At 51.0% G+C, this 17019-nt stretch overlaps 6 protein-coding genes across 6 annotated transcripts; 4 read left to right on the forward strand and 2 right to left on the reverse strand.

Annotated features, from left to right (window-relative positions):
- Window positions 1–713: 713 nt before the first annotated feature.
- On the forward strand, window positions 714–3383 carry BDP81DRAFT_458447 (UNC-like C-terminal-domain-containing protein; the record flags this gene model as incomplete). Its single annotated transcript, XM_060593412.1, has 1 exon — window positions 714–3383. The coding sequence occupies one exon, from the start codon at window positions 714–716 to the stop codon at window positions 3381–3383; it is 2670 nt and encodes an 889-aa protein (XP_060448889.1).
- A 440-nt stretch (window positions 3384–3823) lies between these two features.
- BDP81DRAFT_311741 (RNA recognition domain-containing protein 2) lies at window positions 3824–6462 on the reverse strand (the record flags this gene model as incomplete). Its single annotated transcript, XM_060583748.1, has 12 exons — window positions 3824–3966; window positions 4020–4134; window positions 4188–4267; window positions 4326–4369; window positions 4427–4455; window positions 4508–4525; window positions 4578–4608; window positions 4676–4797; window positions 4846–5391; window positions 5459–5707; window positions 5750–5932; window positions 5983–6462. 12 exons carry the CDS (start codon window positions 6460–6462, stop codon window positions 3824–3826), a joined length of 2040 nt encoding a protein of 679 aa, XP_060448890.1.
- Window positions 6463–8215: 1753 nt separating this feature from the next.
- On the forward strand, window positions 8216–11083 carry BDP81DRAFT_458449 (exocyst complex subunit Sec15-like-domain-containing protein; the record flags this gene model as incomplete). The annotated part of the gene is made up of 10 exons (XM_060593413.1): window positions 8216–8266; window positions 8333–9343; window positions 9398–9529; window positions 9593–9694; window positions 9747–9856; window positions 9913–10048; window positions 10107–10399; window positions 10471–10627; window positions 10696–10949; window positions 11005–11083. 10 exons carry the CDS (start codon window positions 8216–8218, stop codon window positions 11081–11083), a joined length of 2325 nt encoding a protein of 774 aa, XP_060448891.1.
- A 385-nt stretch (window positions 11084–11468) lies between these two features.
- On the reverse strand, window positions 11469–12684 carry BDP81DRAFT_391012 (histone-like transcription factor and archaeal histone; the record flags this gene model as incomplete). The annotated part of the gene is made up of 5 exons (XM_060587493.1): window positions 11469–11498; window positions 11560–12228; window positions 12298–12351; window positions 12440–12453; window positions 12600–12684. The coding sequence occupies 5 exons, from the start codon at window positions 12682–12684 to the stop codon at window positions 11469–11471; spliced, it is 852 nt and encodes a 283-aa protein (XP_060448892.1).
- Window positions 12685–14322: 1638 nt separating this feature from the next.
- BDP81DRAFT_419722 (Fcf2 pre-rRNA processing-domain-containing protein) lies at window positions 14323–15452 on the forward strand. The gene is made up of 2 exons (XM_060589793.1): window positions 14323–14641; window positions 14872–15452. Exons 1-2 carry the CDS (start codon window positions 14432–14434, stop codon window positions 15253–15255), a joined length of 594 nt encoding a protein of 197 aa, XP_060448893.1. The 5' UTR covers window positions 14323–14431; the 3' UTR covers window positions 15256–15452.
- A 242-nt stretch (window positions 15453–15694) lies between these two features.
- Window positions 15695–17018, forward strand: BDP81DRAFT_367921 (ribosomal protein S10 domain-containing protein). Its single transcript, XM_060586551.1, has 4 exons — window positions 15695–15795; window positions 15878–16002; window positions 16069–16496; window positions 16583–17018. Exons 1-4 carry the CDS (start codon window positions 15736–15738, stop codon window positions 16816–16818), a joined length of 849 nt encoding a protein of 282 aa, XP_060448894.1. The 5' UTR covers window positions 15695–15735; the 3' UTR covers window positions 16819–17018.
- The last annotated feature ends 1 nt before the right edge of the window (window position 17019 follows it).

Raw genomic sequence — 17019 nt, forward strand, 5'->3', positions numbered from 1 at the left:
AAGCTTTTACGTTAAAATTATAGTTTAAAATATCTTTAATAAATGAGGCTACTTTTAATTTTTATAGCTAACGTTAATAACTAACTTTTATTATTGTCCTTAACGGCCCGCGCTATTATATAAATAATAAATAACTTACTTACTTTTTAAGGTTGAAATTTTATGCTTATAAAGCTAGAAACAAAACCACTATATATTTTAATAGGCCTTTAGTTATTATAGTTATATAATATATATAATGCACTTTAATCTAATTCTTTTTAAACTTTATTAAGATAGTGAGAGTATCCACTTATATTACGTATTTATATTGTAGATCACGTATTGAGCACCGCCTTATGAGCAATAGGGCAGAGAAAATAAACAAATAGTTGACCCTAAATATGTGCTTAATTTAATAGAGACTTAAAAACGGCTTACTCAAAAGTGCTACCCAACCCACTACGATCAGTTCTCGAAACTGCAATAGCGGCCCCGCGTTGCAGCGTAGAAGGTACCGGCTTTTGGTCGACCGACATCACGAAAGCACGAAAGCACGAAAGCTCGATACCCAACGTCCACCCTCTCCTAGATCATGATCGATTCCCTGGCTACATATTCATCACTGCCATCGTCGAACTCGGCTCGGCGGCAACATGTGGCCTCATTGCCAGGCACCGTGGGCTAGGCGTCTCCCAGTTGTCACGTCGATATTGGCACTCTTCAGCACCTCAATGGCGAGCCACGTGTCCGACGAACTAGACACCACACCTACCAACACCCAGATCGCCTTTTGCCAGTTCAAGACGATCAACTACATCACGCACACACTTCCTCAACAGTGTCTGACAACTAGCTGGCCAGGCAGCAAGGCTATCAGCGATGGCTCGACACCAATAAACGACAGCACAAGACCGCCTCCCGACAATTCCCTGAAAACTACGCCGAGCGCTGGAGATACCGTGGTCGCTGTCACCGACGTGCCGACATCTGACCGGACCGGTAACGACAACCCAAATCCGTCTCTCACGGAGACCGCGACCGACGATGAAGTCACACCGAGGCCTTTCATGTCCTTTGAAGAATGGAAGGAGATGATGCTCCGCAAGGCTGGCCAAGACCCTTCGGAACTCAAGGCCCGGAAAACAGTTGAGCGCGCGACTGAGCATGACAGAGCAGCCAGGAGTTCGGGCCTGGACAGTCTCGGTATCGACGATGGGGAGATTGACCTGAATTTCGATGTTGTGTCTGAAAAGATCAGCAATATTGCATCAGCACCCCAAGCCATCCCGACAGACGTGGCAACTTCAGATCAACAGCAAGAGCCTGTTCTTTACGACGACGGCAGGACGCAGTACTATCGGAGCAAAGATGCTGGAAAGACCTGCAAGGAAAGGTTTTCATACTCGTCTTTCGACGCAGGCGCAACGGTTCTTAAGACCAACAAAGGGGCAAAGAATGCCAAGGCCATCTTGGTTGAGAACAAGGACTCGTACATGCTACTGGAATGCTCTGCGGGAAACAAGTTCGTGATTGTTGAGCTTAGTGACGATATTCTGGTTGACACCGTTGTGCTGGCCAACTTCGAGTTCTTTTCCAGCATGGTACGGCACTTTCGAATTAGCGTGAGCGACAGGTATCCTGTCAAGGTTGACAAGTGGAAAGATTTGGGCACATTCGAGGCCAAGAATTCGCGGGACATCCAGCCCTTCCTTGTGCAAAACCCCTTGATCTGGGCCAAATACGTCAGGATAGAGTTCCTGACCCACTACGGCAATGAGTTCTATTGTCCTGTCTCATTATTACGTGTACATGGCACGCGAATGCTAGAGTCATGGAAGGACCAAGAGACGCCGATTGAAGAAGAAGAAGTGGTGGAAGAGCCTGTCGGCCAGTTGCCTAGCTCTGCCACCAACGCCGAGACGGGAGACAATACAACATTTGCCCCCCCAAGAGGAGGATCATCAGATTTGGCATCTGACACCACACCAAACCTGCTTATGCCACGCCACATCTTCTCGCCTCTGGATTGGGAGAACCCGACTTGCCCTCCTTTGATGCCACTGCCACATTCAGAAACAAGGCCATTAGACCCAGAACTACAGGCCAGCGATCGTGCAAAGTCAGGCTACCAACCATCCACGTATGATCGAATTCGGGGCGGAGATCCTGCCAAACGTACCTCAGAGGACAGGTCGGCATTTGCCCCTGCAAACCAAACAGATCAGATTGACGAACCATACACTTCATCCTCGGCGAAGTCTGTTTCTGCAGGTGCACACCAAAGCAGCATATACACCGACCCAAGGCCAGGAGGAGGAGACACTGCGATGTCGGGCACGTCTTCCACTAAGACAGCACAAGCCACCGTCCAGTCCCGAAACAAGAACAACTCAACGGCAGCGCCTGCATCCCCTACTGTCCAAGAGAGCTTCTTCAAAGCCGTTAGCAAGCGCCTCCAGTACTTGGAGTCAAATGTGTCACTGTCGCTCAGGTACATTGAGGACCAATCTCGCTACCTACAAGAGATCCAGAAATTGGCCGAGAGGAAGCAGTTGTCTAGAATTGACATCTTCCTGGATAGTCTCAACAAAACGGTACTCTCGGAACTGCGAACCGTTCGCCAGCAGTATGATCAGATATGGCAATCGACTGTCATTGCGCTAGAGAGCCAGCGGGAACAGTCACAGAGGGAAACCGTTGCACTTAGCTCTCGGCTCAACATTCTTGCCGACGAAGTTGTTTTCCAGAAGAGAATGGCTATCGTTCAGGCCATTCTCCTGCTATCATGCCTCATTCTCGTTATCTTCTCCCGAGCAATGACACAACCTATCCTAGCTGGTTCTTTTGATCTCGGTCGAACCTCGAACCTGAACCATCCTGAGCCTGGCATATCACCAGAACCTGTTGCTCAGAACACATACACCTCCGCATATGACAATTTTGGCCGGCCGTGCGATCAAGAAGGCCATGGTGGAAGAGGCTCACTAAAGGGGGATTCTGGCGCGTTGCAAAACTTGCCGGGCACGCCAGCAAGGCTCCTCACGCCGGCATCAGAAGATGGTTACAATTACGGACCCCCAGAGAGCAACCAATGTGGCCCCACTAGGATCATGATGCCGCAAACACACCTAGTTGATACAATCCCCGAGGATGACTCTGCTGATAATTACCGAGGCTCATCCTTGGACTTTGGCGAGCATTGTATCGCCGAAGAGACGACCCTAACATCGAATAATGTAATGCAGCATGGTCGCGGGTTTTCACCCCAAAATCCACTTCATTCGGCTGGAGTCCTCCTAGACTCGCCACTAGAGAGAGAGGCTGAGGCTCGTTTACCAAACCAACCTCTTGGGATCGTCTCATCCGCAGTTCGCAAACCACTCCCAGCATTACCAGAGTAAATATCTCACTCACATGGGACTTACCAATCCCCAGCTGCTACCGAACTGGACTTGACTTTGCGTTGGGTTTCTCACATCCTTGTCGTCGCACTGATGGTTGAGAGCCCCCATTACCAATTGCCCTGGCCTGCGTAGTGTTCGCAGCATCGTGGCAAGTAGGAAATATTGTCAATGGCATGAGACAAAGCGCAGGAACATACTTGGCACGGCCGAGAAATTATGCAGCCATGATATCTTAGCAGAGAATAGCTAGGTACTAATGATTACACGTTCATGACGCTTCCAGAAAGCTCCAGTATATAACAATCAAAGTTGGAGCCCCATGTATGTGGACAGAACTTCAATGTCTCGATTCCCCGTAGTAGTATTGCGATGCCAGTACCTTCACTCAACCTGCATTATCCCTTGAAACTGCCTTCCAGATTACACCGTCTACTACCTTACGCATGATACATGTACGGCTGCATAGATGCTTCGAAGTCATGTTCTTCGAGGGCGGCCAGTCTCGTGCCTCGGTCATACTGCGACCGTCTGCGGCGTTGCTCGTCGCGGAAATGCTGTCCAGCGTTGGGCGTGAAAAGCCCTATGAGGATTTTATTAGCATGGCCCAGCAAGCGCTTGATGATCCTGCCGTACCAACGTGTTCTGCATTCTCGCAGCTTCGCTTCATCTTGGACTGGTTGTCCGGCTCCGGAAAGGATTCCTCCTCTCCCGCGAGTTCTGGGACGGGCCCATTGGAGGTGTAGAACAGCTACATTCTGGTCAGTTTCAACTCCCTCGCGTTCTGAGTGGAAGCTCACTGACCTTGGGACGATAATGCGCTGCTTCGAGCATTACAGAGCTGTTTCTGAACTTCTGAACAAGGCAATCCTTGCCCTGGATGGCTTTGGGAGAGCACGTTAGCAGGCAGGTTTGACACTTATCCTATCTCGCGGCACTCACTGGCATAGGAAATCTCAGCGACCTTGTCGCTCTTGAAACAGTTCCTGTATCGATGTTAGCTGGCAAAAAGTCATCTAGCTTGATCACTACGTTCAACATACCATCTCTGGTTGCCTCTGGTATTGACAAACTGTATCCTGATGATCAGCACTGTCGTGAACGCAAGGCTTGGGCTTACCGACATCAATGATGTCCAACGGCTATGGCACAATGTCAGCAACATATCACAGAATTCTCCGAGGTCCTACTTACGTCCACAAAATTGATGAAAGCGTATCCGACACTAGTAGAGTCCACCGCGATTAGTGCCTTGATCCATGGTGAGTTTTGAGGCTGGCGGTATTGCTTACTTGCAGTCATTGGCGAAATCGATCCGGAGATACATGAAGTCATACTTACCCCAGCTAGATTCATCAACAATCCGCTTGAGCATTGCTTGGTCGACTTTGTTTGGGATGTTGCGAAGCATGATCTGACCATTGTCAGTCTGAGCGTCCAGAGACATTGACACAGTACTCACCGTGGTGCGAACATCTGTTCCTTCACGAATGCGGTTGACATCGACATGGTTGTGGTGGCTAGCAACATTATAGTAGGGTGATCTGTTGACCCTGGCTGCATTCTGTCTTCGGGGCTCAGTTCTGGAGCCGGGTGACATCGATCCCATCATCGACATGCCCTGGGAAGACTGCGAGAAAAGATGGTTTGTGAGCTGATACCCCGTCGAGTTGGATGTAGACGGAGGCGCCGAGAGGCGATGACCACCATTCAGAACGTATGCTGTGCTCGGCTGAAACTGCGGCTGGCATAGAATGGGCCACATCGCCAAAGGGGAAACCTGGATACCGAGAGGAGGGTACGGCGAGCCGGGAACAGGCATAGGCGCTCCTTGGGGCATAAGGTGCACCTGGTTAGCTTGCTTGGAGAGAGACAGGGCATGAAGGGCGCTTGTCAGATCGTGGCCAGGCAAGGAGGGGCTGTGGTCATCGGTTGAGCCTTCCTGGGGATCTTGAGTGGCATGAGGGATTTCACTTCCATCCAAAAGTGACAAGGTGACATGGATTCCCTTGAAAGACCATTAGCTCGCGTTCAAAACCGGCCCCGTTCAACTTGCCAGCGCCAGGTGAGCTTACCTCGACGATCGTGTTGTTGAACACAACCACAGCTGTGGCACCTTCAGCCTGGTCACTGAATTGGACGATGGCTCTGTATACCGAAGAGTCGTTGTTCTGTTGGGCATGGTATGCGAGGAGTTGTCCCCGCGATTGCATCATGCGCTTGAGAACTGCTTCAGTGCGGATGACGTCGAGCGGGCAGGGAGGAATAGCCAGGGCAACAATGGCGACCCAAACCCCAGACTTGACACGGCTCCTGATGGCAAGCTTCTCGGATATCAGCTGCGAGGCTTTGGTTAGGGATCCAACTAGACACACCTCTGAAAAGTCAACACTAGATAGATAGTTGACTTCAAATTCAGCTTCAACTCGATAAACGTTGTCGTGGACGAGAACGGCATCGCGAATATCGCTGAACTGGACAGAGATTCGCCCTCCTCTGTGGAAAATTTGTCTCGGCTCTTGGACCGAGAGACCAAGGCGCTGAAGTTTCTAAGAGTTCTTTAGTCAAGATATTGCGTGACGGGAGACAGAGCACTTACCATGAGACAAGCATTCAGATCGGTGATGCCAAGGTTTCGGGTTTGCGAGCCGATGATGAGACATTCCGAGAGTTCACCAACATCTCTAAGCCCGGCCGAAAAGACGCTGGAAACTGACTGTCTGTCTCGGTCGAGATTGGTGAAATCAGTGTTCCTGTCCAGCGGCGAAGAGAAGGGCTGGAAAGTAGAGGCAGTCGGCGACAACTTCTGAAGGTTATTGTTTGACTCTGTAGTGATGAAAGGGTCCTTGTCGGCACTGGACATGACACTTCCAAAGGCACTCGAGGGAAACCTCGAAGGAGTGGTCTCTGGCGAGGTCTGCGCAATTGATTTGAGCAGACGCGAGGACCTAGTCGCGCTTTCCTCCGGAGAGAAGGCTGTCAATCTTGTGTCCGGCGTTCCCTTGAAGGAATCGGCACCGCCGACAGAGGAGTGAGGTGAAGAGGGGTTGAACATGACGTTCTCGTGGTTGTGGGCCATGTTGTCTGTCGTGATGCTTCTCACCGAATGTCGGTACTCAACCCAATATGTGAAGACGAGGGGAAAGAAACGATGTAGTGGCTTCTGGGCAGTAGAGGAAAAAACCGAAGTACCGAGACCCAGGGGATGATGGATAGAGCTGACAGACTTGCGTGAACACGCGATAGGTAGAAGATTGCACTCTCTCGCTTGGCCTCGAGATAGCTGTGCTTCTGCAGAAGACACAAAGTTGGGACGAAACCGAATGATTTGCACCTTGAAAGAGGCCGACAGGGAAATTCCAGCACAAGATGAGGTTGCGTTGGCTCTGTGCCGACAAGGATGAACAGGTAGAAAAGGTAATGTGAAAGTAGGAGGGATGTGTATGGAAATGGGGGTCTCGTGGAAAAACTTGTGGTGTGAAGTGTGCGCACGTGGACATTGGGTCAGCGCAACTCAAGGAGGAAAGAGCCCGCCCTTATTGATGGCAGCGGGGGAAGGAAGCAACTATCTGGCAGTTGGTGGGTGGGCAGCTTATGGAAAGCAGGAAGGCGCGTCGCGTGGGGGCTTCCTTCCTTTGCCCACCGCAGAAGGAAGTCGTCACTGACTGGAGAGGAAAGAACACCGATAAGGCAGGCAACTGCTTGCTTGGGTTTCTACATATTCACCTCAACTACCTTAGGTGCCCACCTACCTACCTCAAGAACTTCATCTCAAGTCGACCTAGTTACGGAGGGAATGGCATCTTTTTCTCTTAGTCTTCCAATCATCCTAAGGTAAACGAGGGTAAGGTAGCGTAGAAAGGCGATCTAGGAACGGCCACTTCGGTTGAGGTATTTGAGGTGCACATGAACCAGTTCATGGCCTCTCGTACCTTCCTCTGAACGACTGTGAAGTGGGGTCACTTGGGTCAGCTGGAGGTGATATCGTCTGTACCGAATTTAAGGCAGCTACAGACGACATAATCGTGCTGCCGTCATATGCCTGTCTTCTTGTGAGGTGTGTAAGTCGAGGGCGACGATATGAAGAGAGAGAGATCTCAGTGTTTACAGATGCCGTTGATGTTCCTGCCTGGCTCCCGAAGGAAATATAGTGAGCGGGCCAAGGTGATAGTTCCTCAAAGATAAAGTATCGAGATTGACGGGATAGACGTGGGAAGACCAGAAGAGTAAGGCACCGTTCACTATTCGCTAGTGATGACCTTGAGATAACCGTTGCCCCGTGCGAAGTTGGAGATACGTTGTGAGGGACGGGGATCCACCCACCCCGCAGACCGGGAGACAAGGTCCTTGGCTGCGGAGGACACGGCCCCGGGATGGAAGGTCACCCACGTCAATGTGGTGCTGCCAGGGTACGGAGTACCTTACTTCCCATGCGAGCACCTGCATTAGCGGCGCTGACCAAGCCTAGTCCGAAAGGGAAGAAGGGAGCCTCTTCAGGACTGCGCCGCATACACATCAATCCTCGCACTTCAGCATTCCGACATCTCCAACCGCCAGGTGGAGCTAGCTTATCGACCTACCTGGCACGCCAGGTACCTACCTTATTCGTACCTTACCAAAGGGCCACAGACACAACCCGGGCCCATTCGTCTCTTCTTCCAGTCCCGCCAGGTGCCCTCAGATTGACCGCTTCTACCTTGGGGACTTGCCGAGTCCCAGCCTGCCCCGCGAAGTTGCTTCTACAAGTCAAACAGCTACCGCCTACCGATCAAACGAACTCCGTGTCTAGTCTACACCAACGAGAACGCGTGCCGCGCAAGGCATGGAACAAGATGCCCCGGCGCCCGCAGACCTACGATGATTACGGCGCAGCCGTCCAACAGGTTATGTCTAAGCCGTGATACCAATCGAATCTACGTCATTCCCGAGCTAACTCGAAGTCGCTCTAGATTATCATCACTTCGTCCGACACAGACTTCCTCGACCAGCTCATTCCGGTCCTCAAAGATGCCTCGCATTCGAATCGAACCCCTTCCCTGATGCAAAATCTCGTGCGATATGCCGAAGACAGAGAGTCCGATATCGAGAGAATAGGCTTGACAAAGCACGAGGAGTTTCTAGGTTCCGTGAACCAACTTCAGAACGTGCGCGAAGGCACCGTCACTCTCACAGCAGAGATCCTCAGATTAAACCAGTCAATCCAGGCCAGCACCGAGAAGCTTGCTGATCAAAAGCAAGCTCTAGTCAACACGAGAGCCGTTCGACAGAACATCGCCGACGCTTCGGATGTCCTGAAGGAGTCACTCAAGATCCTCCACGCTGTCAATCATGCCCATGACCTGATCCGTACGAAGAAGTACTACGCGGCGCTCAAATCTCTCGAGGACTTGCAGAATGAGCATCTGATCCCGACAATCCAGAACAAGTATGCTACTCAGCACAGACTGGCCGACGTGATCCAAAAATCGATACCCGCATCTCAGAAAATCATTTCTGAAGCCGTCATGACCGATCTAAATACCTGGCTGTTTCGAATCCGCGAGACCTCCCAATTCCTAGGCGAGGTCGCGTTCTATCATACTGAACTTAGAAGGGCGAGACAGAGAGAACGCGTGGAGCGAGACAGTTTCCTCAACAACTTCAGACTCAATTCATCAATCGAGCTGGTCTTTGACGAAAGCGAGGAGTTCGACGTGCTCGACAACGAGGAGCTACGGGTTGACTTTACCCCATTGTTCGAGTGCCTTCACATCCACAATGCCCTGGGTCAAAGCGAGAAATTCCGTGCAGAATATGCTACAACCCGTCGCCAGCAGAAAGATTTACTGCTACCCAGCACGGTGAACCTCGTTGCAGAGGATGAATCCTCACTGAGCAGTCTCCTCGAAGGCATTGCTGGTTTTGCCATCATCGAGAAGGCGACCATGAGACGCGTCCCCAACTTGCGCTCTGCAGTTGATGTGGGCTGACTTCCTCCCCATCATCCCTTTGTGCTGGTGCTGAAATCTAGTTAGGTGGACGAGCTATGGGACTCAATGTGTCACACGGCTATCACATTGACCTCTCAGGCTCTCAATGAAGTCAGCAACGCCGAAATACTACTCAAGATCAAAGGCGTCATAGCTCTTTTCATCCAAACCATGGAGGTATGTAGTCTCATTGAGTCTTGTCCTCTCTACAGACGTTTCCTGACATTCAACTCGTGATAGGGCTGGGGCTATTCTGTATCAATGCTGGACAACTTCCTGCTTACGTTATTTGATAAGTATGCAGAGCTTTTGAAGCGTCGTTTCAGCGAAGACTTCCAAGAGGTACGAAATCCTTAACGCATATGAATCGTCTTCGGTGGCTAACGCATCCTAGATTGTGTCAACGGACGATTACATGCCCATGGCAATCAATACCCGTGAAGAGTATGAGAAAGTGGTGAACGTCAGCTGGTTTTCTCAAGAAAAATCGCTCGAGGAGCTCAGGTAAGCAAGCGATATATCTGATTTTGACTTGGCTCAAGTGTCTGACAATCATTCAGCTTCCCCTGCGTCTTGCCATTCTCGCAGATGTACCCTCTTTGCTGCATAGACATTCGCAACTTTTTGAATCAGTTCTACTTCTTCTCCGATGACCACTTCCAGCATCCAAATGTCATCGATGACACACTTCGCAAGGCAAGTAACATGAGTAGTACAGCTTGAGGAAAGGAACTGACTCTTCACTAACTTGTAGTCGCTTGACGAACTTCTGACCGAGAAGGTTTGCAAGTCTCTCGTCGAGAGGCTGAGCTCACAGTATCTCGGGCAGATTGTGCAAATTCTCATCAATCTCGAGCATTTTGAAGCCGCATGCCAGGAGCTTGAGCAGCTTCTCATCCGGGCAAGATCGTCCACGTCAGCCGGCGGTCCAGTCACGCTTGTTGCTACCGAAGAATTCCGAAACAATAAAAAGACAGCCGAGAAGCGTATTTTCGAACTTGTCAACTCAAAGATCGATGACCTCGTGGATACAGCTGAATATGACTGGTATGTGGAATAAGACTATTTTCGACTGGAAAGGAAATGCCTTGTTGATGTCAACTGACAATGATATACAGGATGGTGACCACTACATCTCCCGATCCAAGCAGCTACATGCAGACCATGACCCGGTATCTTTCGACTATCATGAACTCAACGCTGCTAGGCTTGCCAAGAGAGATCAAGGAGCTCATATACTTTGATGCACTCAGTCATGCCGCCAACAAGATTCTTGTGAGCTTCTTGATGCTGAGGATAGGCTCAATTGGTTGTTTCTATTACTGACGTATGTCGTTGTGCAGGCGTTACCACTCTCTCCTGATGTCAAGCATATCAACACCAATGCCGTCGCAGCCTTAGCTAAAGACGTCCAATATCTCACCGAGTTCGTCGACAGTCTTGAAAACGGAGCCATGCTACGAGAGAACCTGGACGAACTCCAACAAACAATCAACCTGATGCAGTCTGACAACCATGACGAATTTTTTGATATTTCAATTCGCAACAAGAAATTTGGTCGCGTAGATGCATTGAATGGTCCCATCCTGCTGGAAAAGTAAGGCTCGAGATACCGGTGATCTTCCTAAACTCAAACACTAATTTCTCTACAGGCTTACCTCGAATGCCCAAGGTCCCACGCGCAGCGCTCCTCTCGCCAATTTTTCATCCAGGTTCGGTATGATGAAGTGAGAGCCGTTTGCCTCACACATACTGCCTACAGAACCTAGGGCGTGGAGGAGTAAACGGTTCGACATACCAACACACGTCACATCCGAGTCTTGCTGAAGCAAACAACCATTTGTATTCTCTGCGGGATGTTACTAGACTCACATATGGAGCTCGTGTTTTCCCACCCCCGCACCCTGCTAATTACTCAAGAGGATCAATCCATCGTGAAGCACTGGCAGATTCGATGCTGTTCCGTCATCATGGCTCTCGTCGCTAAAAATGCCTTGAACGCCGCTACGCCAGATCCAAATCGAAACGATAACCATGCCTCTCATTTTGCGTTACCTGTGAGGGACAAACTGAAGACAGCCGTTTGAGACACACTTGCGCTGCGGATGCCCATCGTCTACTCAAACTCCTCGTTGGACATAGGCGGCTACCACATTTGTCAGCCCATTCGTGGCGTAGCAAGTCATCAATACTGGACAAATACTCACCTGCTGTGGCTGCATAGCCCCATAGCCATACATGCCCTCGATCTCGCCATACATGGGTTGTTGGGCTTGTCCGTAGGGGGCGGAGGGACCAGGCTGTACTTGGCCAGGGTACATATTGGGATTTTGGCGGTAATCCTGATCGGGCCCAAGAGCATGGCCAGCGAGGCCGTAGTCAGTGGCCGCCATGGGATGCGAGGAGGACGAATGGTTTGCTGGCTGTGGCATGGAACCATGCTGGCCGGGCATTTGGGGAGTCGCTTGGGCTGGAACGCCTTGGGGTGTGGGAGCAGTCTGACCTGCTGTTCTCTTGGCATGCGAGGAAGCCTCCTCACGGGGAACTATGTCAATAAGAAAATCAAACATGTCCGACTTGGCAAGGGCAGACGCAATGTCAGATCGCTGTAAAGTGCGCCGCTTGTTCTCTTCGGCGTGAATCCACGCACGCATCGTAAGTTCTGTAATGAAGATGTCGCAACCCTTTGCGAATAGGATGGGTGCTTCGGCGGATATCATTTTGACTTCGGGGTCAGCCTTCATGACTTTCTTGATGCGTGCCAGGGGCAGTTGATGCAGCTTGTAGTCATGGTTGTCGCTTTCCAAGTGGTTGATGGTCTGCTGCCAGTAGGTTGTCAAGATGTCCTTGTACTGGCCGGTTAAGCCTTGATGAACCTGTTATGTGGAGAATGCGCGTCAGTCGACTCTAGGCCGATTTCAAAGGGGATGAGATTGTGACCGCACATTTGCCCATGGGCCAGTGTAAAGTTCGGCGGGAGCGAAACCCTGGGCTGACAGCTGTGAAAATAATTAGAAACGGCTCATGAAATGTATAGCATTCGTTGTAGAAGACGTCGTTTGCGAGTCGCAAGGAGGAAACACGAACCGCAGCACTCGCGCCTAAGTTTGAAGACAGATATTAGCACACCGGCAGTAAGACGAGGCTGAGATGAAGTGAAGAACGTAGCTCGCGTCGAGAGCGCGCTGCTTTCGCGCATTTGCGCGCGATCGGGGAGGAGAGGTGAGGGGGCTGTATTTCCGCTTACCATAATGGCCGCCATGAGACGTATCATATACAGGCTGCGGGCGACCTTGCTGGGCGTGAGAGCCAGGTTGATTTTGAGGGTCCATGGTAGCTGTCGCGAGAACCAGCGATGACTGACGGTACCTATGGTGTTTAAGGATTGATTGAAGCGTGGAATTGGTGGGCAAGACGAGAGCCGCGAATCAATGGTGTGTGGGGTTTGTCGGGTCGTCCGTCGGAAGGGTATTGCTCTACTCTAGACTTGCGATCAGTGCTCTGGCGCGTCTCGGCTCGGGGTGGTGGGATACCTACCTACGCAAACGAGATGCTCAGAGGTGGAACTGTGATGTACGGGCTACTGACTACGGGCAATTGAGAGTACCTTGGGGAGGACGGTGGAGCGAAGACCAGAGAGCGAGACACAAGGCAGGTAGGTACCAAGGTAAGGTACCTAGGGCAAGGTAGGTACCTAGGTACTTGGTTTGGAGCCGCGGGATGGGATGCCTTTGTTTGGTACTTGCCTGTAGACAAGATATCCCAAGGAGCCAAGGACAAAAGATAGAGCGATCTGGAGTTAGGTAAAGATGGGAGGTGGGCGAGTAGATGACTAGACGTCAGTGACCTAAAGGATAACACTGGAATCCGGTTGATGTTTGCGACGGGCGAACTTGAACGCGACACTAGCTACCGCCTATAGGTACGGTAGGTAAGGTGAGTGGGCTTGACCGTCCTCTTATCGTGGGGACGGTAAGGCCAATTTGCTGACCGTGAGGAAACATCAAGGAGCATGGCTACGTGGAGGTGCCGATGTAACGGCCTCTTGGGCAGCGTCAGTTAGGTATCAGTAGTACATTTCCAAGGTACCTTGATGGAGGCTGGCACCTCAATGATCAAGGTTGGTTATAGATGCCTTACGGTAAGGTAGTTAAGGTACCTAGGCAGGTACCTCTAGGTGAATGACCTACCTACCTACCTAACTAGGCGAGGCCTGACCGCAAGGTGGTAGGTAGCGCCGCCATACCTCCTCCTTCACCTTACCACCTTACGTGCTCAGGTTCAGGTTCCTTGGGGACCTGAGCTGTCAACGTGCCCCGGGTATTTCAAGCGAGATACTTTGGTTATCCGTACAAAGACTTGAGATGATACCCAACAATCCAAGGTTCGTTCTTGGTAGGTAATCGACCGCCGCGTCAGGTAAACCTGTACTAGAGGTATTGGGCACTTGACCATTGGGCATGGTAGCATAAGGTACTTGGTACTCAAAGGTCAGGTAAGGTAGGGTGGTAGGTAAGTTGATAATGTAGGGGCGACAGGCAGCCTCGATTCTCAGAGCACACCGAATTCCTTTTAGCCGCCTATTGGGCATCCTGCGACCTCGCCATCACGTAGCCCTTGAAAGGCCGAGCCGTCCAAAATATGCTGTAGTCTTCTATCTTCGCTCTTGGTTGAAGCCAAGGTGGACAAAACACATGGGTTATTACGTAGAGCGGCATGTGCCCGATGACGTGGCTGAGGATCGAGGCACGACGTAACTGTCAATGAGTGCTTTGCTTCAATGCGAGGCTGCAAGCTGGCCAGCGGGTGTGCGGGTCTCTCATGATTCCAAGCTTACATAACAGTCCTGCGGGTATGAGTATTACCTAATGCCAAAGGTACCCACCTCGAGGCGACGCGCCTCAACTCACCATCCAGTGCGTCCACTCGTGTCAAGTCCCACTGCCCCACCAGACCTTTAAAGACGGAAAAAAAAAATCTTACTTCAAAGCCGATTTGCCCAATCTTCTCCTCTCGATCCCTTTCCTTACACTGCTGAGTCCCGTTTCAGCTCCCACGGTTCAATCGCACATTACCGCTATGCCAGAGCTGTGCGATGGGCGTCTTGATGATCTCCTGAGAGAAGCGGCTAGTCGCCTTGCGACGAAGCAGCCGCCACGGCCCAAGGATTGCGCCTTGATTGCCATCAAGGCCGTACCTGTCAATCCAACTGCGGATTCAAAGGTGCAGCCCAAGGCACAAGACTCAAAAAGCATCATGCTTCGCGATCCTAGGCCAGCGGAGAAGAAGGTACGTTGCGGCGCCTTGAGCAATTTCTACTCCTTATCCCCCCATCACGCACCTCTTCTGATGAGAAGCAAACCCTGCTTTATTTTCTTGATGTGGTGACGGTGCCCGTCTTGGGTTACCTGCCACGCCAAAATGATCATTTATTTCATAGTTACTCTGACTTGAGATTCTCCCACGACACTCTGCCCTGTTTGCAAGGTTGAATGGACCTGTACACTAACAACAGACAGACTGCCAAAGATAATGCCGGCCCGGGCTGGTTTGGCATCCCCAAGACGGATCCCAACGATCCCGAGCTGAAGCGAGACCTCCAGATTCTTCACATGAGAGGAACTGCCATCGATTCCAAGCGCCACTACAAGAAGGAATCCCTCAAGGCCAAGGTGCCTCGCTACGCTCATGTCGGACGCATTGTCGAGGGCCCGACCGAGTTCCACAGCGCCCGCTTGACGCGCAAGGAGAGAAAGCAGACCCTTGTGGATGAGTTGTTGAGCGCAGAAAAGGCATCGGGCAAGTTCAGATCCAAATATGAGGCGATCCAGACGAAGAAGGCGAGCGGCAAGAAGGCGTTTTACAAGAAATTGGTTGAGCGCCGTCGGCGCAGCCGCCAGTAGCCAGGCACACGCTTTGCTTTTCGTGTCTGGACATGTCTCTTTTAAATTTTGTGATACCCGAAGTCGCTGGCTGATAGACAGTCGCGCAAATCAATTAAATATGGACTTCCATGCAGCTGGTGTAAAGAACGCAAGACATGAGTGATGGAAATGTTTTAGTGACATAGTATCAAATCCAATCACCACCTTACAATCAACCAGTTTTGGGAATGCTATATAGCGCTCCATCTGAATCACCCAGTGAAGCAAATGTAATGGAGTTGAGTAGAGGGAGGTCACAAATCAACATATGCATAGAGTGATGGTATTCAATAAAGTGGATAGCATTTTTTTCGAAATACGATAATGCCCATGCAGCTTACCTCACATATGCATAATTTGCGGGTACCTCGAGATTTTACCGTGGAGATCCATACTCGACCCTTTCCGCGTGTCAACAGCATAGCATTGCTCATCAATCTTGCTACGAATGTGAAGAAGATGCGCGCTCCGACACTGTTGAGGCCAACCGCCCGCTGCCTGGTGCGGTCACATTTACAGGTTTGTTGGTACTTCTCCCGCGGCGTTTACGTTGCGTGGACGCGGCGGAAGCTGTTCCCTCATTGACTGTTCAATTCTACAGGGCACCCTGAGACCATCATGGACTCGTTCACTCAACACAGAGACGCCGCAAACCTCAGCGACGCAACCCTCGAAAGATTTCGACACAAAGAGAAAACCGCAGGCTTTGAGCGAGTCTGACCCTGTGTAAGCACTCGCCCCAACCGGGTCATATTGCGTGCAGTGATGGTACTAATGATTATCGCCTCCAAGGGGACATTTCTTCGGAAAGACGAAAGAAAACGAACCAAGATACCCTCGAGGCGTCCAGGCACTCTATCTCCAGCCATTACGTCGCGAAGCCGAGTACGGAATTCCTTCATGCGACCTTCAATTGCGCTCATACAGTTTGAGGAACCTCGAGTTCTTCTCCGACTTTGCCCTCCGCGCAGCGTACTACCTGAAGCTCCCAGCGTTCGGCCCGGTGCCCCTGCCTCGAATCACTGAAAGATGGACGGTTCCCCGGAGTAGTTTCATTTTCAAAAAGTCACAGGAGAACTTCGAGCGTGTAACGATGCGTCGTCTCGTCCAAATCCGTGATGGAAACCCTGAGACGGTCCAGCTGTGGCTAGCTTTTCTCCAGAAGCACGCATACTACGGCATTGGTATGAAGGCCAATGTGTGGGACTTTGGAAGGCTTGGTAGGTTGCAACAAAGCATGACGTCTAGCGAGCAGGGTCATACTTGCTCATTTGATACAAATGTTAATGTGCTAATCTTTTCCCAGGTGTCGGCAAGGCTATGGATGCCATCGATCCAGAGGCGACTGAGGCAATCGACTCGCAGTGGAAACACCTTGGTCAAAACCGGGAGCTTGATACAGTTGAGAAAGTGGAGGAGTTCTTGGCCACGGTCCGGTTCGATAAGGACAGTGGGAAGCGATCAGAGGGTGAGCGGCGGTTCCTTCAGACCCAATGGAAGAAAGACGAGGCGGCCAAGAGGAAGGCAGCCGCGAGTGCCTGAGAAACCGGGCCACCCATGGGTCGACGTGTAAGCTGGTGTGTAGTGCTTGAGGAGGAGACGATTGAGGGCGGTCGAGAAAAAGGTCATAGAAGGCTCTGTCTGTGTATTAAATAGTTGAAAAGGGACCCTGTTGTGAGCTTGTCCTCTGTAAATCAGCAAACATCAAATCTGGCTCTCGTCGAATGGTGTCACAGACTGCTA

Source organism: Colletotrichum phormii (assembly GCF_030913505.1).
Source record: "Colletotrichum phormii strain CBS 102054 chromosome Unknown BDP81scaffold_4, whole genome shotgun sequence".
NCBI lineage: Eukaryota > Fungi > Ascomycota > Sordariomycetes > Glomerellales > Glomerellaceae > Colletotrichum > Colletotrichum phormii.